The 25,433-nt window shown below is 48.5% G+C and overlaps 1 protein-coding gene across 1 annotated transcript in view; it reads right to left on the minus strand.

The window, feature by feature from the left end:
* Positions 1-25,433, minus strand: part of USP6NL (USP6 N-terminal like) — a 927,917-nt gene that overhangs the window by 122,528 nt on the left and 779,956 nt on the right. The window contains exon 7 of the mRNA XM_086918996.1: positions 1,937-2,046. Coding sequence (XP_086775122.1) covers positions 1,937-2,046 — 110 coding nt within the window. The remainder of the gene's footprint in view (positions 1-1,936; positions 2,047-25,433) is intronic.

The raw sequence follows: 25,433 nt of genomic DNA on the forward strand, positions 1-25,433 counted from the left end.
TGAAGGTGGAAAAGACCAGTGTGTCAAGTATAAAAGTCACTTCATTGCTCTACATCAGGGCTCTCCAACCTTTTCTGTAATAAGAACTACTGATGTTCAGTGAAAATCATCCTGAGCTACTATTAACATTATTACTATTGTAATCCACTCCAGACAAATTATTTAGTGGCCACCATATACAAGATTACCAGCAGTGATTACGTCAGGCATTGTTGATAGCAGTAATATGAAAAAGTATCTGTCAATGTGGAATGCCCCTGTGGGTGTAATACAAAACAGACATTGCTACAGTGCAGTTGGCAACACTGTAATATCATTAGTAAGAAGTCTCCCGAATGCTGCAAGATTTATCACTCAAATATCAGCTTTAAATAGATTTTGGAAATATCTAAACACACCAGCTTATGAATTCTGAAAATATGCACATGTTCGTCTTGAATACACACTTTTAAATTTTGGATACATAAATTAATTCACTCAAGCAAAAGCTTCTAATTTAGTAGGGTGGGCTGCAAACAAGAAGCTGCTTATATTATAGCCCAGTGGTTTTCAACCTGTGGCCCGCAGACCCCCAGGGGTCCATGACACACTGCCAGGGGGTCCAAAGGCAGGAACTTTAAAAGCACTACAAAGTTCCTTGTATAACCAGCAGTTTTCGGGACACAAAAAAGTGTCAAGATAACTCTGAGAATTAATGTATCTGCTGAAGAGAGATCAGAGTTTTGTCTAGTGACAGCTATCACTCATCTATGGTAGAGCAGATGGTTAATATGCCTGCTGCAAAGAAGATGTACCATGCATTTTAAAGAACAGTATTTTATGTACGTAGCTCAGTGGATTAATCCTTTTGTCACAGATTCTTTTGTTACTCTGCAGTTTATAAACGACAATCATAATCTAGCACAGTGAGCTATGAACTGTTATCAACGAGCTGCATGCAAACTGCATGGCACAAGTTTGTAAGTTATGTTTTTCCCCAGTCATTCATTATCCTGATGCTGCTAAAAAAGGTTTATTTGAGTAGAAATAAATTCTTATTAAAGTCAACACAAACCACTGTGTTATGTTCTAAATCCTCAGTTAGTGCTTCTCCAGACCAATCACTCTTACAAAAGGCCTACCAGTATGGATGACATGTGAATCCTACACCTTGTGGTCCCCTGTGCCTTATGTTACATTTTCTGCACACTAGTTCACACATGTATGATTCATTGCCTCCGTGTGTAGGTGATGTAAAGTGCTCCAGGACAATACACTGGTATTAGAGGTGCTGTAAAACAAACCAAATACATGTGACAGAGGGACTATGAAGAGATGAGAGGCACTGTTGAAAGGGGATGGTGAGGAAATCATTGAAGAGCCTCAACAACAAAAAATGTATATCCTGTTGCACAGTAAGGTCATCATTCACTATGTTTTAAAAGTAATACAATTTAATATATAATAACAAATGTGTTGTACAATGCACCATTTCCCCAAATTTTCTATGGGGGAGAGCCCCTTAAAGCCCCCCACTGCATATTTTTTCAATATAAAATAATAAAATATTTAGTAATTCGAGTATTTGTGTATTTTTTGAGAATTGCTGTTTTAATGTCTGAAATTTAAATTAATTTAAATTGTACATTTTGCTTGGGGGCCCGTCTTTCATTAATGACTCGGTGGGGGTCCTCATGAGTCAAAAAGTTGGGAACCACTGTTCTAGCCTATAAGTTATAAGTAGCTGGAGAGTTGCCACACAACTCACGAGGTCGTTGGAGGCACCTGCACAACTAACTTATTATTAGCCACCAGAGGGCGCAGAGGTTTAAAGTAACACATTTGAGAAATGTACACGTTCGTTGACGTGCAATATTTTGATTACAAAGTGCTTCCCTTAGAATAGAATCTCTTCATTGTAATGATTTTTTTTTAAAATATACACGATCTGACTTACTTTACTCCGTATCGGTCCCTGAACATGATGTGGTCCCGGTAAGTGCGGTTGACATCAAGGTCGATTTGGCGGATATCGGGAGACAACAGCCTCGCTCTCAGTTTCAAGATCTGTCAAATGCAATATGGAATAAAACACGTTGTTAAAAGTCATGACCGGGTTAAACAAACTACCACCGAATGCCAGTATTTACTGGTTACTTTATTCAGTCCAAAATGTATTGAACAGAACCAGACCTCTGCAAGCAACAAAACACACAGCTGAACTGGCCAACCAATACATCGAAAAGCACACACTTGTCACCACCACAGCCACACATGACGCAGATTCCGATGATGCAACGCTTTCATTTTTTTTAATTTTAAATTTGACTAATTCCGCAAATACATAATCCCGACGAAAAACAATACATATGTATCTGTGGTCAACACTAAGGTTACTTAGAAACTGCGTTTTCCATTTGTTGGTCATATATTGAGAAAAAAAATATTAGTATTACGTTTACTTAATAAAGAAGCCTAAAAGGTTTGCACAAACTGAAAGCATTTATGGTCGGATAGGGTCCCCCAAATGTCTTCATTATGGTGCATTGTTTGGTCAGATTTGGGGAGGAAGACTTCACATATGTAGTGATGGATAGGTCCAGAGGCAATCATTTTGTACAAAAGTGACCTTTTGTCATCTAAAGGGAGACGAGAGTGCTCCATCTTTGCTGACAGCGAGTTCCCTGTTAAAACATGATCTGGTCTCTTATAAACACTTTTGGGGTTTCTCAGACCCATCAATCAACATAACCGGGCGGACTCCGCGGCCATTAACAGATCAGAGACGAGGAGCAAGCACCGCGCATCATCCGTTACATTCAAACTCCTGTAAACACGAGCCTGACTCCCTGGAAACCAGAGAAACAGCAATCCGTGTGCGTCTCCCAAGCTTCGTACGTCATGGACACCAGACATCACCCACCTGGGCGTGCGGACGCAAGCTCCCATCCCTCTCTCAGACACAGAGAGTGACACCAGGTACCACCTGGGCATGCAGTTGCAAGCTCCCATCCCTCTCACAACAGACACAGGGAGACACCAGGTACCAACCTGTTCTCCATTAAGTAGAATGGAGAACAGTAGAGAAGTAATTTACTACAGAGAGCTTGTGTCTGCATGCACAGTTGGTACCTGGTGTCTGAGAGAGGGAGGGGAGCTTGCGTCCGCACGCCCAGGTGGGTGATGTCTGGTGTCTCTTCTACAATAAAGGATTATCTAACTATACAGCGGACTGTGCATCTTCCTTTACTACATACTCCTCCCTCACACAACAGACACAGCGAGACATCAGGTACTACCTGGGCATGCGGACGCAAGCTCTCCTCCCTCTCTCAGACACGGAGAGTGAAACCAAGTACCACCTGGGCATGCAGTCGCAAGCTCCCCTCCCTCTCTCAGACACGGAGAGTGAAACCAGGTACCACCTGGGCATGCAGTCGCAAGCTCCCCTCCCTCTCTCAGACACGGAGAGTGAAACCAGGTACCACCTGGGCATGCAGTCGCAAGCTCCCCTCCCTCTCTCAGACACGGAGAGTGAAACCAGGTATCACCTGGGCATGCAGTCGCAAGCTCCCCTGCCTCACACAACAGACACAGAGAGAAACCAGGTGACACCATGTACCACCTGGGCATGCAGACACAAGCTCTCCTCCCTCACACAACAGACACAGAGAGACACCAGGTACCACCTGGGCATGCGGACGCAAGCTCTCCTCCCTCTCTCAGACACGGAGAGTGAAACCAGGTACCACCTGGGCATGCAGTCGCAAGCTCCCCTCCCTCTCTCAGACACGGAGAGTGAAACCAGGTATCACCTGGGCATGCAGTCGCAAGCTCCCCTGCCTCACACAACAGACACAGAGAGAAACCAGGTGACACCATGTACCACCTGGGCATGCAGACACAAGCTCTCCTCCCTCACACAACAGACACAGCGAGACATCAGGTACTACCTGGGCATGCGGACGCAAGCTCTCCTCCCTCTCTCAGACACGGAGAGTGAAACCAGGTACCACCTGGGCATGCAGTCGCAAGCTCCCCTCCCTCTCTCAGACACGGAGAGTGAAACCAGGTATCACCTGGGCATGCAGTCGCAAGCTCCCCTGCCTCACACAACAGACACAGAGAGAAACCAGGTGACACCATGTACCACCTGGGCATGCAGGCACAAGCTCCCCTGCCTCACACAACAGACACCAGGTACCACCTTTGCATGCAGACGCAAGGTTCCCTTCCTCACACAACGAACACAATGAAAAATGGCAGTGAATTCCAGAGGGTCGGTGCAAGCACCTTAAATGAACGCCCCCTGCTCTTGGTCTGTGTAACCTAGGAACACGAGCCAGATAGAGATCGGCCGAGCGTAGGGCATGCGTCGAGATGTAGGAACGGCAAAGATCGCTCAGAATCGCAAGGCCTGAGCCTGTAAAAACTTTGTGCATCGAGCAAAGTGCCTTAAAATGGATTCTTTGCTCTATCGGCAGCCATTGAAGGTGCCGCAGAAGGCCGGAGACCGAGCAGTGCCTAGGTAGGGCAAACACCATGCAGGTTGCAGGGTTCACAGTGCGCTGTAGCCTTTATAATCACAGACTGATTGGAGCCAAGCAGCAAACTGTCGCAATAGTCTGGCCTGGCCAAAACAGTAGCATGAACAATCAGCTGGTGGGTGTGAGGGTCAAAGAAACGCAGTATGGGTTTAAAACCACGTAGCAAGACAAAACAGGTCCCTGCCACAGACTTGGTATGGTCCTCGAAAGAAAGGGTGCTATCAACCCAAATACCTAGATTTTTTACGCAGGGGGGGCGAGCTGCGAAGGCCACCAGTTGCTGCCCCAAAGATGTGAGTCTCTACCTAGTAGGAGGATCTCAGATTTTGTAGAGTTCGGCTGGAGGCATTTAGCCTCCAGCCATGCAGTGACGGCGGTCAAGTCTTCCTGAAATTTAGCAGCATCCTGGCTAGGGTCCTTGGTGAAGGAAAGTATTAGCTGTGTATCATTCGCATATGACACCAGCGAGATGTTGAAGGCTTGGCCTGCAACACGAGCAGCTGGACGTACACATTGAACAGGGTCAAGTAAGTGCCGATCCCTGGGGGACGGCGCAGTGCAGGGAGTGCGTCTGGGAATGGAAGGGGGTGGTGAATTGAAAGGCCCTGTTGGTCAAAAACGTTGTAAACCAGACGAGGGCTTTGCCGGTGATGCCAATCTAGCGCAACCAGAAAAGCAGGATGTTGTGAGAGACGATGTCGAAGGCGGCACTGAGATCAAGCAAAATCAGTGCTGCTGTTTGCCCTCATCCAATGATGTTCTAAGTTGCTCAGTAACTGGCAATAGAGCAGACTCTGTGCTATGGTGCGGCCTGAAGCCATTTAGATAGGGATCTAGTATTGAGCAAGATTCCAGATACTGAGTCAGAGTGGTGTTCACATGAGATTACGTGATTTTAGCTAAAAAAGGAAGCAAAGAGATCGGACTGTAATTCTCCGGTCTTAAAGCATCTAATGATGGCTTTTTAGGTCTCGGCTTGTAACGCGCTGAAGCGCGTTCTCGCCAGAGAACTATTGTCGGCGTCTCAGCAGTCTGAGAACACCGAAGTGAGACAAGACCTGGCCGCGTGCAGCGTTTCCCCATAGGATAACGTTGTGCTCGCGGCCAGGTCTTGTCTCCACAGCATTGCATGCAGAGCGGATCGCGTCGCACGCCTCTCTGGAATGCAGGGGGAGTCTGCATACCAGCGCGCGGCGCTGCTAAAGAGGAGACTGAGTGCGGGAGAGGCGAAGGCAGGTTTACAGACTAGCACGTGTGCGATGAACCCTGGATTGCTGCAATGTTCGTTTGTGTGTAAGAAAAGGTTAGATTACAGTGGTTTGTGCTGCGCCTATTTTTGTCGTTTATAAATCTGCTGCCCGTGCAATGTCTGTCCTGTATGTGGTGAAAAAATATTTCAAAAACACCGGTCATGTTCTTGTGAATGCATAGAATATCAGCTTGCCCAGACCCGTGCTGTACTCAGTCTGTGTGTGACAGAAACCTTTACTACTGCTGTCCTGTCCTCCTCCTGCCATGTCACATGTGTATGTTTGTGTAAGGAAGCCAGCTATGAGAATGCTGCCACCCACAGTGTGTGTTCAGAGAATCATTCATTACAGCGACCTGTCCTGTGTTTTTGCGTGTGCAAGAAGAGTGCCGCTGCACTTGCTGTACCTGTGTGTGTGTGAAGCAAGCTTGCACTACCGATTCCAATTCTGTACTTCTTCTAGAAAACAAAGAAGGGACTCTTAGTTGTTTTCATTACAGGCAGGGAGCATTAACTAAAGGCAGCATGACCTGCCTGCTCGTTATCTGTTTCCTGGCTGTGTGTTAAAAGTTGGATTATTAAATTACCGTCTATGCCAAGCAAAACAGTGTCTTAAACTATGATTCTTTCAGGAAAAATATTCTCGGTAAATGGACTGGTGAAATACCCTACAATTCGACTTCTGACACCAATTTCACTCTTACTTCAGCACAAAAGAAGAGCAGTAAATTCAGACATGAAGCAGCTGCTGTATACAGAGAATGAACTCTTCAAGAGCTTGGGTTCCTGCATTAATAATGCAAATAAACATAGAATTCTGTTCCATGTGTATATCAATCAATCAATCAGTGACACTTATAAAGCGCGCTACATACCCGTGGGGTCTCAAGGCGCTGGGGGGGGGGGGGAGCCGCTACTGCTCGAACAGCCAGGTCTTCAGCTTCTTCCTGAAGGAGAGGTGGTCTTGGGTCAGGCGCAGGTCGGTCGGGAGGGAATTCCAGGTCTTGGCGGCCAGGTGGGAGAAGGACCTTCCTCCTGTAGTCGCTCTTCGGATGCGGGGGACGGCGGCGAGGGCGTGGTTGGCTGATCGGAGGTGGCGTTTGGGAGCGTAGAAGTTGACTCGGCTGTTGAGGTAGCTCGGGCCTTGGTCGTGTAGGGCTTTGTGTGCGTGGGTGAGGAGGCGGAAGGTGATTCTTTTGTTGACGGGGAGCCAGTGAAGGTCTCGCAGATGTCCGGAGATGTGGCTGGTTCGTGGGATGTCGAGGATGAGTCTGGCTGAGGCGTTCTGGATCCGCTGGAGTCTCTTCTGGAGCTTGGCGGTGGTCCCGGCGTAGAGGGCGTTGCCGTAGTCCAGTCGGCTGGTGACGAGGGCCTGGGTGACGGTCTTCCTGGTCTCGGTGGGGATCCACCAGAAGATCTTCCGTAGCATGCGTAGGATGTTGAAGCATGCCGAGGAGACGTTGTTGACTTGCCTGGTCATGGAGAGGGAGGAGTCCAGGATGAAGCCCAGGTTGCGTGCATGGTCTGTCGGTTTGGGTGCGGTGCCCAGGGCGGGAGGCCACCAGGAGTCGTCCCAGGCGGAGGGAGAGGAGCCCAGGATGAGGACCTCCGTCTTGTCCGAGTTCAGTTTCAGGCGGCTGGTAGTCATCCACTCGGCTACCTCTTTCATCCCTTCGTGCAGGTTGGCTCTGGCGGCGGCGGGGTCGTTGGTCAGGGAGAGGATCAGCTGGGTGTCGTCGGCGTAGGAGATTATGCTGAGGTTGTGTTTGCGTACGATGGCCGCGAGGGGGCTCATGTAGACGTTGAAGAGGGTGGGGCTCAGAGATGATCCTTGGGGGACGCCGCAGATGACTTCGGTGGCCTCTGACTTGTACGGTGGTAGGCGGACTCTCTGTGTTCTCCCGTCGAGGAAGGAGGTGATCCACTCCAGCGCCTTGTCCTGGATTCCGACGTTGCTGAGGCGCCGTACTAGGGTGCGGTGGCAGACCGTGTCGAATGCCGCGGAGAGGTCTAGGAGGATGAGGGCCGCTGTTTCTCCATTGTCCATCAGGGCTCGGATGTCGTCGGTGGCGGCGATGAGGGCGGTCTCGGTGCTGTGGTTGGCTCGGAAGCCGGACTGTGAGGGGTCGAGGGATCCGTTCGTCTCGAGGAAAGCGGCCATCTGCTTGTTGACGGTCTTCTCGATGACTTTGGCTGGAAACGGGAGGAGCGAGATGGGGCGGTAATTCTTGAGGTCGGTGGGGTCCGCTGTTGGTTTCTTGAGTAGGGCGCTGAGTTCGGCGTGTTTCCAGCTCTCGGGGAAGATGGTGGTGTCGAGGGATGTGTTGATGATGTCTCGCAGGTGGGGTGCGATGACAGCGTCGGCTATATGAGGAAAGCCGCTTCTGGACATAATATAAATATGTGACGACTGCACCTGGCAGGGACAGATTGAAGTAGTGACTGCATTGAGAGCTGATGGAAGTGACAGACGCGCTCTAGTGATCCCTAGAGGAACTGTTTCCTTGCACTCTCTGTCCTGCAGTCACCGCGCCAAGACTGAGTCTGGTGCCAGTCGTTCTGGTGCATGCAAGTCACTGCAGGGAGTTTGTCACTCCCCAGACGAGCTCACTACAGTAAACATGTCTCTGCCCCTCTCAGGTTCAATCACTGCAGTACTCGGCATGTGTTGTCGCTCTATCATGTGCAGTCACTAAAGCTGACCTCTCTCTGAGGGGCTCTATCTACAAGTGTAGCTGTCACATTCAAGCGTAGCTAAATATAGAGCTTCTCTGCGCTGCTAAATTTCATTTGCCTCATTCGATGTGTGTCTATGTCCATGCTCAGGTGTAGTTCCCACAGTAGGCGTGTCTCTTACAACTCTGTCAGGTGCACGCACTACAGTCAACCTGTCTCTGCACTCAGTTTATGAGGTGAACTCACTGCAATCTACCTGCCTCTTATGTCACTGTTCTAAGTGCATTCATCACAGTGAGCCTGTCTGATTTCCGTTTGTCAGACGCTTTCACAGTGGCAGCCGTGAACCTGTATCTTCTGTCCCTGTCGCAGGTGTGCACTCACTGCGGCGAACCATCACACTTTACTGTCGTTCACTAGAACGAGTCTGTCTCTGTCAGTAAGATGCATTTATTGCAAGCGTACGTTTTACCACCCGCAAGAGAGTATGTGTCGGTGTGCATACCCAGAGGCGCGCACTGCACCAGTGCACACGCCTCTCCTTTTATATAAAAGCATTCCCAGCTCGAGGTGCACATGCACGTCTGTGTTGTGAGTGCCTCCCGGGGTACATGCACTCTACCACTATGGAGTCTCAAGGCGAGAGCAGCATGTCCTGTGCCCTGCCTTACCACAGTCTGTGTGTCTATGTGATGCAAGAGTGTGTTCATATGGGTGTGTGTGTATTTGTGTGTGAGAGAGAGCGCAAGAGAGTATGTGTCTGTGTGCATACCCAGAGGTGCATACTGCACCAGTGCACCCGCCTCTCCTTTTATTTAAAAGGATTCCCAGCCTGAGGCGCACAACCACACTTGCGTTCATTTACAATGCTAATAGCTCTAACTTTTGCAATGCCGAGACCGTTGCATTGTAAATGCTTGTTCAGTAGTGGAATGACTTATGCATATTGCCAGGATTAGGGAAACTCTGTCGATGATATAGAGAGATTAAGGAGTTCCAGATATCTAGGTAAGAAGGAGGCAGTCTTGGAACTAAAGGAAGTGTTGCAGTTTAAAGGGGTCATCTGGAGACCCAGATTTTATCTTGGAGAACAAGGCCTGCATTCCTTAGATGGTGATTAAGGGGAGGGCAGGGAGAGAGTGGACCTCAGTGCCAGTAAGATTGCCTTCCAGGGGGTCCCATAGCATCGCTCTTGGATCAGAAGCAGTCATAAATGCCCTCTACCTTGTTGATAATATAGGTGGCCAATACCTCACATTGGGCAATGGATGTCATGGTGTTTTTGGGTGACTGAGGGGATTTCACCATATCCTTTAGCAAAGAGAAAATAGTTTGAGGGGTTATTGCTGGTCTTGATTTTATTGGAAAAGTAGTCGGCACAGGATTTCCGTATCAGTTTATGATTAGCTTTCATGGGCGTTTTGTATCCAAGTTTAGTAGTGGGACTATATATGCGTCTCCAAGTGCGTTCTAATGCTTTGATTTTCTTCCTAGCTGTGGGGAGTGAGTCATCATACCAGATATTGACCTGAGCTTTCTTGGGATGAGTCCATTTGGCCGTGAGACATTTGCCTATATCCTGATAGGCCCACTCCCTGAATCGGTCATTTGCCGTTTTAATATTAGTAGGCAATGTCGGTTGTATGATGCCAAGAGTGTCATGTAAAGTAGAGTGATCTGAGTTGTGCCAGGGGCGTTTATATATAGGATTGCGAAGGGCCTGGGGTTTGGAGCCTGCTGAATGTAGCGAGAAAAGGACCAGATTACAGTCGGTCCATGTCATGGATAGAGGTAGCGGGACCTCAAGAAGCGACATATTGGAAAAAACTGAGGGGGCCAGCCTCGTGTGTGGGCCCTGGAACTAGTTGAGACAGTTGGCAGGCTGCCATATCAACTAGGAAGTTGCGAATTTCAGGGTCATTATGGGACTCTGGGTGGAGATTCAGATCTCCTATAATAGTAAAGTTGGCTGATTTAGCCGCTAGAGCGTTGGCAGCGCTGCTTCTCTGAAAGGTTTGTACGGCCCTGGGGGACGGTTGATAAGTCCAGAGAACGTGAAGTTATCAGTTAGAGCCATTTTAAAAATAGCGCTTTCGCAGTCCTGGATGGTTTCCTTGATAAAGCTCCATGTATGAATAGATTTCTAAATCACTGTGACACCCCGCCTCCGCCCGGACCCTTTATTCACATTTTTCATGCTAGGATGGGTAAGGCGACCGAGTCTTGAGGCAACAAGGTCTCAGTCAGGAATAAAACACCAAGAGACTGTTCGGACAGCAGGTCAAAAACTTCTGCATGATGCTTAACTAAAGAACGGCAGTTTAAACAGCTGATTTTGCATTTCTATTTCTTCCTGCATGGCGGGGTTCTAGGGCAGTGGTAAAACAAGAGGTTGCATTGGCTGCAGTGTAAGGGGCCATCTGTGGCAGAGCAGCTATGGTTTCCACACGGGGGGCGCACTACTTTGCACTTCAAGCACAGCCTCGCGCGAGTAGACTAACCTGTGGGAAGTCAAAGGGGCATACTGCCTGGCTCCTGGTGACATCCATGCGCAGAAATGCTTGCCTTCGGTGTGCCAGCGGCACACGCGCTGCGCGTCCGCCCTGCGGCGTGCATGAAGTACCTGGGGGGCACAACAGGCTCCTCCCAGGCTGGGCTCGGATTAGCTAGAACGGACCAATCAGAGCGGAGCACCGCCGTAATCTAAAACAACCACAGAGTAAATAAAAAACACTGAAAATCGCAAACACAGCATGCAAAATGAATAAATCAGACTCAGAGGTTCCTATGCTGCGTAGTTCCTTTCCACCACACACTATATAAGCAGCGCTGGGGCAGGCATGAAGTACCTGGGGGGCACAACTGGCTCTTCCCAGGCATGGGGATGCAATCTCCCCTCCCCCTCACAACAGACAGAGCGACACCAAGTACCTCCTGGGCATGCGGACGCAAGCTCCCCTCCCTCTCACAACAGACAGAGAGAGACACCAGGTACCACCTGGGCATGCGAGCATAAGCTACCCTCCCTCACACAACAGACACAGAGAGACACCAGGTACTACCTGCACATGCAGACGTAAGCTCCCCTCCCTCACAAAACAGACACAGATACCACCTTGTCATGCAGACGTAAGCTTCCCTCCCTCACACAACAGACACAGAGAGACACCAGGTACCACCTAGGCATGCAGGCGCAACCTTACCTCTCTCTCTCACAACAGACACAGAGAGACACCAGGCACCACCTGGGCAAACGAAAGCAAGCTCCCCTCCCTCTCACAACAGAGAGACACCAGCAGTGGCAGATCCTCGACTAAGGCGGAGGAGCATCACCCCACGGCCTTTATGTAGCAAAAGAAAGGAAAAAAATAAAAAGATAAAGTAATGTTATCATTTTATTTTGTCCTCCTGCTGCGGCAGCTGGCGTGAGGGGGTGGGGCGGGGCTGAAGAGCAGGGGAGGAGGGTACCGCCATTCTAAGTGCTCAATGACTGTTTGGTCGGTCCTCTCGGGCAGCCAAAAACAGTCATGAGTACTTCCCCTGTTCTCCTGGAGACCATGCTCATGCCTCCAGCCCCTGGCTAAGCGCTGTGTCACGGCGCTCAGACCAATGATAATGCTGCACTGGAGGGTTGCTATTGGCTGCTGGGAGGCCCGGTGTTGAGTACTGTTCTGTTACACGAGCTGTCACGAGCGTGGTGATTGCCTGCCACAGCTCGTGACGGTCTTGTGTTGTTGGAAGAATGTTGTGTTTTAAAATGGGGGAGGTTTGCGGTTGGTAATGCTGTTATGTTCTTGGGGCATTCCCTGCCTGGAGCTCGACCTATGAAGATGTGACCAATAAACCTCGTCACTCACCAACCTGTTTCCAGCCGTTCATTTATACTTCCTACACTGGCGACGAGGATGGGATCTTCGATTACCGCGTTTAAAAAGAAAAAAATAGGAAATTAAGGAATTAAAGGAAGATTGCATCTCTGGGAGCAAAGATTTTGAAAATTTCACTTTTCGGAGGAGTTTCGTTCTGGAGGAGTTTCGTTCAAGAGTTAACATGAGCCGTTCAGGGATTTGAGGTTCGTGGAAAACTAGCTTTTGCTGTCGGAAATCTGCACAAGCAAGTCACAGTAACGTGGGGAGATCTCGAGCTTATACGCTGCGGCCGTGCTCGATCTCCTGTAGAAAACGTCACGCAAACCATGTTTGATACGCTACCACAACAAGGTCAACTTCTTGTAGGAAAAGCGTACAAACGACGTAGCGGCCATTTCAAAAAAAAAAAAAAAAAAAGAATTAAACTCCGATGAAGTAAATATTATCGATCCGTTTTAAGCCTGACTTTCTTGTGAAGTACCTTATGTTAAGTGGACACCGGAAGGTATTAACTTATCTTGATTTTGTTTTCCAATTTTACTGTGTCAACAGTTCTGTGGAACTTCAACGTTTGTATGTTATTTAATGGCAGATTTTTTTTTCCGGTCTCCATGGCAACCATCTAACATTTCTTGTCCGATATATATTTTTTTTTCTCCTGCAGTGAACACTGACTAAAAAAAAAAAAAAAAGAGTGTTTTGTTTATTCTTTTCTTTTGTTTATTCTGTTTAATTTCTGAAATGTCTGGTATTGTTCCTCCTCCTTCTTTCCTTTCATCTCCAGGTGAACCACCTATGGCATGGGAAATATGGGAGCCTGTTTTTCTAGCATATGTAGACGTACTAGAGGAGGGAGAATGTGAGGCTGAGAGGAAGTTATCTTTATTAAAACATTGTTTGGGTAGTAGTGCCTTGAAGAAATATAAAACTCTACCACCTTTAGTCAACCCAGGGAATTTAAATGTTTATGAGTATGCTGCGTCACAATTGAATTTGCGTTATGGTAAAAAGAAAAATGTTGTAATGGAGAGGTTTATTTTTTATTCACGGAAACAACGTGCAGATGAACCTGTGGAAGATTTTGTTTCAGCTCTACGATCATTAGCTGTTACATGTGATTTTGAACACATTTCTTATGAGCAAGTGTTAAGAGACCAAATTCTGATGAGAACTAATAACAAAAAAGTACAAGAACGACTCAGGACCACATCTGGCTTGTCCTTAAACAATGCTATAGATATTGTCAAATCTATTGAACATTCTGAAAAATTTGTGAAGGAGATTAGAGGCAATGATAAGAATGATGTCTTCAATGTTTCTAAAGATTCTGAAAAATTAAAAAAAAAATTATCCACAAAGGAATGATTTTCCGTCTAGAATGGATGGCAGGTTCAAGAATCAAAAGCAAGAAAAAAAATTCTCAAGACTACTGTGTTTCAGATGTGGAAGTGATGGTCATTTAGCTGATTGTAGAAATTGTCCAGCTTTGGGGAAAACTTGTTCTAAATGTGGGAAAAAAGGCCATTTCACTAGATTATGTTATGTTATGTTATGTTAAAATGGGACTTTTATAGCGCAACGGCTACTCCAAAGGAGTGTCCCGGCGCTTTGTGCTCCAGACCAAAGAAAGAGCTTTGGAAATCTTTACCAAGGAAAGTAAACTGTGTACATGATTATTGTGACAGTGATACTTTTGATGATGAAGGAGAATTTCAAGTCAACACTGTTATTAATGTCTGTGGGTAGGGTGAGTGCACTAAATTTCCTTCCTGTATAGTAAGGGTTGACAGTGTTGATATGGAATTTTTTGTTGATTCATGTGCCTGATATACCATTATTTCATTGGATGTTTTTCATGAAAAATTGCGGGGCAAAACCTTGATTTCTCCTGATGTATCACCCGGTGGTTACAAAGGTCACAAAATTGATTTAATTGGTTATTTTGAAGCTAATTTGCATTTTGTTGGCCATCACACTAATGGGAAAATTTATGTAGCAAAATCTGGTTTGTCACTTTTGGGGTGGCCCCACCAATATCAATTGGAATGAAAATTGATCCCAGAGCCAATCCCCCTGTTTTTGTTGAAGAACCATACAGTGTATCTAGTATTACTGTGGTTAATTCCCAATTAGTTGAGGGTTTGAGGAAATCATTTCCTAATGTTTTCAGTGGTACTTTGGGACGGTATCAAGGTTTTGAGCAGGTTATCAAGCTACATGATAATGTTATTCCTGTTCGACATAGAGTGAGGAATGTGCCCCTATCTTTTAGAAGCAAATTGAAAGATATGCTTAAAGATTTATGCCAAAAGAACATCATTGAACCAATTGAATCATCTCCTTGGGTTTCTCCCATTGTAATTTCCATCAAATCTTCTGGCGAACTTAGGCTGTGTGTGGACCTTCGTAGTGTCAATGAGGCGATTTGGGTTGATTCTCATCTCCTACCCAACCTTCATGAGATGGTTTCCACTCTAGCGGGGGCACAAGTCTTTTCGTGTATTGACTTGGCCATCGCGTACCATCAAGTATTTTTGGCTGAGGAATCAAAAAACATTACCGCTTTACAGATTTTGACGCATGCCGTTTGGTTTGGCGAGTGCCGCCTCAGTGTTTCAAAGGCTTATGAGGGACACTTTGGAAGAGTTAAATGGCGCTGTGACATTTCAGGATGACATTCTTGTTTTTGGCAAGGACAATGAAGAGCATGATAAAAATGTTGAAGGTGTGATTGCTGCTTTGTCAAGGAAAGGACTTACCTTGCGTCTTGATAAGTGCAAGTTTGGGCAAAAAGAAGTTGAGTATTTAGGGCATACCATTAGTGGCATCGGAATTAAACCTAAACGTAATCATGTCGAAAGCATCGTTAAAGCCCCTGTGCCTTCTTCCAAAGAACAATTTGTGGCGTTTTTGGGACTCATTGAATTTTATGCAAAATTCATACCCAATTTTGCAACAAAAGTTGATCCTTTCAGGTGTTTGTTGAAGAAGAATGCTAAGTTTATTTGGACTGAGGAGATGAGTGAAGTTTTTGGGAATTTGAAAAAGTTTATTGTGAATGCACCGTGTCTCAAACCTTTTGTGTGTGGAGCCAAATGCATCGTCATGGTGGATGCTAGTAGCTCTGGATTGGGTGGTGTTCTGTTACAGAGAGATAATGAGAAGGAGTGGATTGTTGCCTACGCATCAAGAGCCTTGAGGGATGCTGAAAGGAATTATTCTGTCATAGAGAGGGAGTTATTGGCGTGTGTGTGGGGTGCGGAACACTTTAGACAGTTTTTGTGGGGTACAAGGTTTATCATAAAAACTGACCACAAACCTTTGATTTTTCTCATGTCTCCTGGCGGTGGTAGGACAATGTCGGCGAGTCTTGCGAGACTTGCATCTAGACTACAATCTTTTCAATATCAAATTGAGTATGTTCAGGGTAAAGCAAATGTCCAGGCTGGTTTCTCCTTGTGAGGTTTCTGGTGGAGTTCTAGAGTATGATTGTGAAGTGGATTTCACTTTTGATGATGTTGATTTGGATCGGTCATTTTTGCAAGAAAAAAGTTGGTTAACGGAAATGAGTAAAGATGTGGAGCTATGTAGTGTCAAGAGATATCTAGTACAAGGTTGGCCTGAACCAAGGAAGTTGTCGGGTGATATGATGGGTTTTTATAAAATTCAAGAGGAGCTCGCAGAGGAGAACGGTTTGGTTTTAAGGGGAGACAAGATAGTTCCTCCTTTTCCTTTCAGAAACATTATTCTCAAAATTGCTCATGAAGGGCATTTGGGTATATCCTTTACCAGGAGACGAGTGAAAGAGACATTTTGGTGGCCAGGTATTGATACTTGTGAAGACCATTTTGTACGTTCTTGTGTTTATTGTTCAAACAGTGACAAAACTGCTGTAGCTTTACGTTCTGAACCACAACCTATTGATTTTCCTAGTGGCCCTTGGCGTAAACTGGGCTTAGACATCATTGGTCCTTTTAGTTGTTTGTCTAAGCAAGAGTCTTTTGGAATTGTCCTGATTGATTACTATTCTAAATGGCCGGAGGTCAAAATGGTTAAGGATGATACTTCTCAAAAAGTGATTGAATTCCTGGATGAGGTTTTTTGCAGAGAATGGATTCCCCAGGAGGATGTGACAGACAATGGTCCTCAATTTGTAAGTAAGGAAATGGAAAGCTTTATGGTTAAGTGTGGTATCACTCATAGGAGAATTGCGGTTTTCCATCCTGAAGCCAATGGCCAGGTTGAACGCTTCAACCGTGTCATCAAAGAAGCCATCCAACTCTCCATCAAAGGGGGGTTGAATTGGAAGAATGCATTACAATCCATGCTTTTGGCATATAGGACTTCTCCTAACTCTGTAACTTTAGTTAGCCCTTTTGAGCTCTTAAGAGGACGTAAGCCTAGTACCAGGTTAGCGCCTTGGTGGTTGAAAAAGAATGAGTGGATCCGATGAGTTTTTGAAGTTTGATCTTGAGGCTGTTCACCGCAGAGTTGAGTTATATAAAAATAAAATGAAACTTTCCATGGGAAAGAAGATTGACTCTGCATCCAGTTGTTTGATAAAAGTGGCTGACTACGTTCGGATTAAAAAACAAGCATTTACAATGCAATGGTTTCGCCTTTGGAAAAGTTAGTTATTGGCATTGCTCATGACATTTCTTTTTTTTTTTTACTTATAAATAAATGGCATTGTTATTTACATTGCCAACAGCTCTCACAGCCCACACAGCACTCAGCCCACACAGCTCTCAGCTCTCACAGCCCACACAGCTCTCACAGCCCACACAGCTCTCACAGCCCACACAGCTCTCACAGCCCACACAGCCCACACAGCTCTCACAGCCCTCACAGCCCACACAGCCCACACAGCCCTCACAGCCCTCACAGCCCACACAGCTCTCACAGACCACACAGCTCTCACAGACCACACAGCTCTCACAGACCACACAGCTCTCACAGACCACACAGCTCTCACAGACCACACAGCTCTCACAGACCACACAGCTCTCACAGACCACACAGCTCTCACAGACCACACAGCTCTCACAGACCACACAGCTCTCACAGACCACACAGCTCTCACAGACCACACAGCTCTCACAGACCACACAGCTCTCACAGACCACACAGCTCTCACAGCTCTCACAGACCACACAGCTCTCACAGCTCTCACAGCTCTCACAGCCCACACAGCCCACACAGCCCTCACAGTTCACAGCCCACACAGCCCACACAGCTCTCACAGCCCACACAGCCCACACAGCCCACACAGCTCTCACAGCCCACACAGCCCACACAGCTCTCTCAGCCCACACAGCTCTCACAGCCCACACAGCCCACACAGCTCTCACAGCCCACACAGCCCACACAGCCCACACAGCTCTCACAGCCCACACAGCTCTCACAGCCCACACAGCTCACAGCCCACACAGCTCTCACAGCCCACACAGCTCTCACAGCCCACACAGCTCTCACAGCCCACACAGCTCTCACAGCCCACACAGCTCTCACAGCTCTCACAGCCCACACTGCCCACACAGCCCACACAGCTCTCACAGCCCTCACAGCTCTCACAGCCCACACAGCTCTCACAGCTCTCACAGCTCTCACAGCTCTCACAGCCCACACAGCTCTCACAGCCCACACAGCTCTCACAGCCCACACAGCTCTCACAGCTCTCACAGCCCACACAGCTCTCACAGCCATCCGCCCACCCAGCTGTCACAGCACAGCAGTTGCTCTCAGTGCAAGTGTGCACTGAAGCAGGTACTGTAGTAGAATTGGCCTATACCATGTACTGCACTGTGACATTTACACAGCACTTCATCCCCGGGCTGTGGAGCGCTCTGGTTTGCACGGAGACCCTAGGTGCAAAGGTTTAAGATGGCGTGGGTTCGAGCGTGACCAGTGCCTGTGATGCTGGGTGACGCGTGTGAGGTCTGGAGATGGAGACTCTGCGCAAGCGCAGATCGGCCCTCTTACTACGTGGCTGGTTATAATATACTACTTTGCACAAGCGCAGACATGCCCTGCCTCTTACATGGCTGCGCAGCCAAGTTTTAATGTGCTCCAGTTTTTTTTGCTGTTTGCAAAGTCCTCTTATTCCTGCTGGCACGGAGTGGCGCATCTTCGGCGTTTCATCCTGTGCGAGATTTGTTGAAGGAAGGAACAGATAGGAGAGGGGCTGCTCCATGACACTGTGGTTGCCTTGACAGTGGTTGCTCACTTTTTTTTGCTGGGGGCACGAACAGACAGGCTGACATTGCAGCACGCACACAGAAAGACGGACCTTAGACACTGCAGGCACACAGATAGACAGAGACTGAAGGCACACAGATAGACGGACACTGGAGGCACACAGACAGACGGACCTCGGACACTGCAGACACACAGACAGGCTGTAACTGCACGCACACAGACAGACGGACACTGCAGGCACACACACAGACAGACGGACCACGGACACTGCAGGCAGGCAGACAGCCGATCACCGCAGGCACACAGACAGACGGACATTGCAATCAGTTTCGTCTGAATTAGATCAGAGCTGTGGGAAACGGCACCTCCCAAACACACACTCACGCACACACGCGGGGCGGGCAGCTGTGCTCCACTATTAAGGGCATCTCGCAGGAGCTAACTGCGAACTTAATTACTGTCTAACTCACCACAAGATGCGTGCCAGCATTTACCGTCTCCAGCGCCTACGATTAAAAGGCTCCACCGGCCATAAACTATTCTTGGAGAGGGCGACGCGCACAATGATGGCGGCATCCCTAACTCAATTAAAACGCGAATTTCTCGACCATAATCATTTTCAAACCTACTATTCACATAATACCCACCCGTCCTAGAACCAACGGAAGAAAGCATTGAGCCCCTTCCTGTGCTAAATAAAGTGTTCACGCCGTTCTAAAAGGATTAGTCGCAGCCATTATCCACGCCTCCGGTCGCTTTGTAGCACATGCGTATCCCTTACCTGAAAAAAAAAGAGCAATTCCATTCATTGTGCCATAAGAGCAGAAGTGTACAGCGTGCAGTACGCGGGTGCATTGTTCGCAACAACGTGTCTGTAATATACTAAATACAGTGGCATTTAATCATTAGGATGCCGGTATCTGCTATTGATTGCTTCTGCGCTATTTGAATTACAATGTGCAAGCTGCTGCACAGCGCTCACCAAGCAGAATGCGAATTCAATGAACACCGATGTCTTTTTCTCAGCCAGCTGGTGTATCGTGGAGGACAACGTCCAGTAACTAACACACTGCAGACAATTAGGAAAGTACCTCTCTTAAAAAGCGCTTACCCTGGCCGGATCAGAATTTTTTTTGACTGGCACTATTTTACGTCCTTGGCTGTAGTGCCTGCTTCAACACGTTTTACCACCTATTAAATCAAGATAATGGAAGTAGAACTATGTGACGGCGGGAGGGGGGCGGGAGAGGACGAGGGGGGCGGGAGAGGACACGGACGGCGGGAGAGGACACGGACGGCGGGAGGGAGGCGGGAAACTGCACAGGACAGCGAGGAGGGGGGAGGGGGGACGGCGGGAGGAGGGACACGGAGGAAGGCAGGACAGCAGCAAGCACGGCCCGGCCGGACCAGATTCGGGGGCGTTCCCGGCTTTTGGCTGACGTAGCATGACGTAGCCAAAAGCCAAAAATTCTCGGGAACACCCCCGAATCTGGTCCGGCCATGACGGACGCCTCTCTGTTCCAATGGCTAGCCTCCATTTATGGAGCTAGCCAATGAAACAGAGGGCGGATTCCAGAGCCACATACTGTAAACTCAATAGATTTCTCCTGCGCAAAAGCTGCTTGCGCAGCTTTTTTGCAGCCGAAACCTAAAAAGAAGGTATTAGTAAAGGCTTCCCTGTGTGGTCAAATCCTAAAAAAGTGATTGAAGTTAAAAAAAAAAAAAAACCTCATCCAGGAATTCAATCACTTTTTGAGAAGTAACATCCTTAACCATTTTGACCTCCGGCCATTTAGAATAGTAATCAATCAGGACAATTCCAAAAGACTCTTGCTTAGACAAACAACTAAAAGGACCAATGATGTCTAAGCCCAGTTTACGCCAAGGGCCACCAGGAAAATCAATAGGTTGTGGTTCAGAACGTAAAGCTACAGCAGTTTTGTCACTGTTTGAACAACAAACACAAGAACGTACAAAATGATCTACACAAGTATCAATACCTGGCCACCAAAATGTCTCTTTCACTCGTCTCCTGGTAAAGGATATACCCAAATGCCCTTCATGAGCAATTTTGAGAATAATGTTTCTGAAAGGAAAAGGAGAAACTATCTTGTCTCCCCTTAAAACCGAACCGTTCTCCTCTGCGAGCTCCTCTTGAATTTTATAAAAACCCATCATATCACCAACAACTTCCTTGGTTCAGGCCAACCTTGTACTAGATATCTCTTGACACTACATAGCTCCACATCTTTACTCATTTCCGTTAACCAACTTTTTTCTTGCAAAAATGACCGATCCAAATCGACGTCATCAAAAGTGAAAGCCACTTCACAATCATCCTCTAGAACTCCACCAGAAACCTCACAAGGAGAAACCAGCCTGGACATACAATCTGCATGTACATTTGCTTTACCCTGAACATACTCAATTTGATATTGAAAATTTCCCCAAAGAAGGAAGACGACGCAGGAGTGGTGGCCCGCCATCCTGCCTGCCGGAGGGTAAGTGTTTTGTTTTACTCAATCCTTCCCGCCCACCCTTTCCCCCGCCCCACTATAGGTGGGAGGTAGAGGCTGCAACTGGACACCAGGTACCACCTGGGCATGCGGACGCAAGCTCCCCTGCCTCACTCAACAGACACAGAGAGACACAAACTACCACCTGGGCGTGCAGACGCCAGCTTCCCTCCCTCATATGACAGGCACAGAGAAACACCAGGTACCACCTGGGCATGCAGACGCAAGCTTCCTTCCCTCCCACAACAGACACAGATACTAGGTAAGTCCCACCGGGGTATGCAGACAGGCAATTGTTTCCCGCCAACACATAACAGACAAAGACACCAGGAACCCACCTGGGCATGCAGACGCAAGCTGCCCTCCCTCACGCAACAGACACAGAGACACACCAGGTACCACATGGGCATGCAGACGCAAGCTCCCCTCCCTCACACACCAAACACAGAGAGACACCAGGTACCTCCTGGGTATGCAGACGCAAGCTGCCCTCCCTCACGCAACTGACACAGAGATACACCAGGTACCACATGGGCATGCAGAAGCAAGCTCCCCTCCCTCACACACCAGACACAGAGAGACACCAGGTACCACCTGGGTATGCAGACTCAAGCTTCCCACCCTCCCTCACACAACAGATACAGATACAGATACAAGGTATGCCCCACCTATGCAGACAGACACACGTTTCCCTCCGACACATAACAGACAAAGACACCAGGAACCCACCTGGGCATGCAGACGCAAACTTGTCTCACATAACAGACACAGATACCAGGCATTACCCACCTGGGCTTGCAGATGCAATATTCTCTCCCGCACATAACAGACCCAGACACCAGATATCACCCACAAGGGCATGCAGAAGCAAACCTCCCTCCCTCAACACAATAAACACAGGCACCAGGTACCATCTAGACATGCAGACGCAAGCTTCCCTCCCTCACACAACATACACAGACATCCGATACCTCCTGGGCATCTACAGGCAAGCTTCCTTGTCTCATATACCAGACACCAGGTAACACATGGGCATGCAGACACAAGCTTCCCTCCCTCACATAACAGACATACAGCAGACAGAACCAATGTAAACTTCCGTCTGAGTGTCTGCATGAAGGTATGTTGCTGTAATGGTGTGCCCTGAGATGGTGTGGGACAGTGCGTGTTGATACAAGGAGTGTGTGTGTATGTTTGTCATACATATATTTGCGTGCTCTACAAACAACTTTTTGTTGGCATTGCTTCTTCTACTCAAAGGTCCGAAGGCATGGCAGCACAGGCCAGCTTTCAGTTCACTTACTTAGCTCCTGCTCGATCATAAAAGGTTATATTAACCTCGTTTAGAATACGTTCACACTATGTGTAGCATGCTTGTTTCTACATGGTTAAATAGAAACATCAAATCTTGGCGCAGCCAAGGGTGATCACGGTGCTCTCTAAGAAGCACTAGCAATAAAGCAATAAAGTGGACGACAAAATCGCAAATGTAGAATGTTCAAAACTTTTGTTTGGTGTCCTCAGAGCTTTCAAGAATAACCTCTTAAGCGCTGCTGACGGCCAACGGTCGTCACGAGCGCTACCTCCCCAGTGCTGCGCACGACCATTGGACATCCATTCAGCACTAGTTCCAATGGACAGCGCAGCACTGGGGAGATATATTTGCGAAGCAGCTAAGGTGATAATAGAAAAACATGGGGGTGATGTCCTCTAAAAGGGGCGTGGCCTATGATTGTAAGGGCAAAGCTTAAGCATGGAAACAACAAGCATTGGCATAGCCAATAGGTCTCGCGCCTTTGGGACCTTATAAGTATTTAGTTATGCAGCATAATATCCTTGGTGCAACAACATCAACTGTTGCATGGCTAAACACTTATACGGTCCCAAAGGTGAGACCTATTGGCTATGCTAATGCTTGTTTTTCAAGGGAAGCTAAACCCCCACTGTACACTCATCACACATATGGCTATTCATTCTATGCCCAAAGGAAACAAACTTCTGTAACCCAAGGAGAGTCTGGATCGTATGGAGGCAACCAGGACAATTCAAGGTAGACAGCATAGAGCACAGCTTTCCAAACTTTTTATGTTGGGGACACACTTTTTGGAGATGCATCTTTTTGGGACACAGTAAAGCAGTGTAACGAGTGAGCGTAGCGTAGCGAGCCCAAACCACCTAAGAGGGGTTCAGGGGGGGGGGGGGGGTTCACACTCACTCAGTCTGTCTCACTCTCTTGCTCCCCCTAACTCTCTCTGTAACTGTCTCCCTCCCTTTCTCACCCTCTGTCTCCCTCCCTCTCTCTCCCTATATCTCCCTTCCTCTCTCTCCCTCTGTCTGTCTCTGTCTGTCTGTCTGTCTCCCTCTGTCTGTCTGTCTCCCTCTGTCTGTCTGTCTGTCTGTCTCCCTCTGTCTGTCTGTCTGTCTGTCTCCCTCTGTCTGTCTGTCTGTCTGTCTCCCTCTGTCTGTCTGTCTGTCTGTCTCCCTCTGTCTGTCTGTCTGTCTGTCTCCCTCTGTCTGTCTGTCTGTCTGTCTCCCTCTGTCTGTCTGTCTGTCTGTCTCCCTCTGTCTGTCTGTCTGTCTGTCTCCCTCTGTCTGTCTGTCTGTCTGTCTCCCACTCTCTGTCTCCCACTCTCTGTCTCCCACTCTCTGTCTCCCACTCTCTGTCTCCCACTCTCTGTCTCCCACTCTCTGTCTCCCTATATTTCTGTCCCTGTCTCCCACTCTCTGTCTCCCTATATTTCTGTCCCTGGCTCCCTCCCTCGGTCTCCCTCCCTCTGTCTCCCTCCCTCTGTCTCCCTCCCTCTGTCTCCCTCCCTCTGTCTCCCTCCCTCTGTCTCCCTCCCTCTGTCTCCCTCCCTCTGTCTCTCTCCCTCCCTCTGTCTCCCTCCCTCTGTCTCCCTCCCTCTGTCTCCCTCCCTCTGTCTCCCTCCCTCTGTCTCCCTCCCTCTGTCTCCCTCCCTCTGTCTCCCTCCCTCTGTCTCCCTCCCTCTGTCTCCCTCCCTCTGTCTCCCTCCCTCTGTCTCCCTCCCTCTGTCTCCCTCCCTCTGTCTCCCTCCCTCTGTCTCCCTCCCTCTGTCTCCCTCCCTCTGTCTCCCTCCCTCCGTCTCCCTCCCTCCGTCTCCCTCCCTCCGTCTCCCTCCCTCCGTCTCCCTCCCTCCGTCTCCCTCCCTCTGTCTCCCTCCCTCTGTCTCCCTCCCTCTGTCTCCCTCCCTCTGTCTCCCTCCCTCTGTCTCCCTCCCTCTGTCTCCCTCCCTCTGTCTCCCTCCCTCTGTCTCCCTCCCTCTGTCTCCGTTCCTCTGTCTCCGTTCCTCTGTCTCCTTCCCTCTGTCTCCTTCCCTCTGTCTCCTTCCCTCTGTCTCCTTCCCTCTGTCTCCTTCCCTCTGTCTCCTTCCCTCTGTCTCCTTCCCTCTGTCTCCTTCCCTCTGTCTCCTTCCCTCTGTCTCCTTCCCTCTGTCTCCTTCCCTCTGTCTCCTTCCCTCTGTCTCCTTCCCTCTGTCTCCTTCCCTCTGTCTCCTTCCCTCTGTCTCCTTCCCTCTGTCTCCTTCCCTCTGTCTCCTTCCCTCTGTCTCCTTCCCTCTGTCTCCTTCCCTCTGTCTCCTTCCCTCTGTCTGTTTCCCTCTGTCTGTCTCCCTCTGTCTGTCTCCCTCTCTCTCTGTCTCCCTCTCTCTCTGTCTCCCTCTCTCTCTGTCTCCCTCTCTCTCTGTCTCCCTCTCTCTCTGTCTCTCTCTCTCTCTGTCTCCCTCTCTCTCTGTCTCCCTCTCTCTCTGTCTCCCTCTCTCTCTGTCTCCCTCTCTCTCTGTCTCCCTCTCTCTCTGTCTCCCTCTCTCTCTGTCTCCCTCTCTCTCTGTCTCCCTCTCTCTCTGTCTCCCTCTCTCTCTGTCTCCCTCTCTCTCTGTCTCCCTCTCTCTCTGTCTCCCTCTCTCTCTGTCTCCCTCTCTCTCTGTCTCTGTCTCCCTCTCTCTCTGTCTCCCTCTCTCTCTGTCTCCCTCTCTCTCTGTCTCCCTCTCTCTCTGTCTCCCTCTCTGTCTCCCTCTCTCTGTTGACCCTCACCTTCCCCCTGCCTCCCCCTGACTGTCTCCCTCTGCCTCCCTCTCTCTCTCTCTGTCTCCCTCTATCTCCCTCTGTCTCCCTCTCTCTCTGTCTCCCTCCCTCGGTCACCCTCTGTCTCCCCCTGTCTCCCTCTCTCTCACTCCCTCTCTCACCCTCTCTGCCTTATCCAGTCTCTGCCTCTGTCTGTCCCTGTCTATGCCTCTATCTGTCTGTCCCCGTCTGTCCCTGTCTCCCTCCCTCTTCGTCTCTGTCTGTCTCTGCCTGTCTGCCCCTGTCTCTGCCTCTATTCGGCTCTGTCTGTGTCTCCCTCCCTCTCTATCTCTCTCCCTTTCTCTACCTCTCTCTCCCT

This window comes from Lissotriton vulgaris, chromosome 1_1 (genome assembly GCF_964263255.1).
Source record: "Lissotriton vulgaris chromosome 1_1, aLisVul1.2, whole genome shotgun sequence".
NCBI lineage: Eukaryota > Metazoa > Chordata > Amphibia > Caudata > Salamandridae > Lissotriton > Lissotriton vulgaris.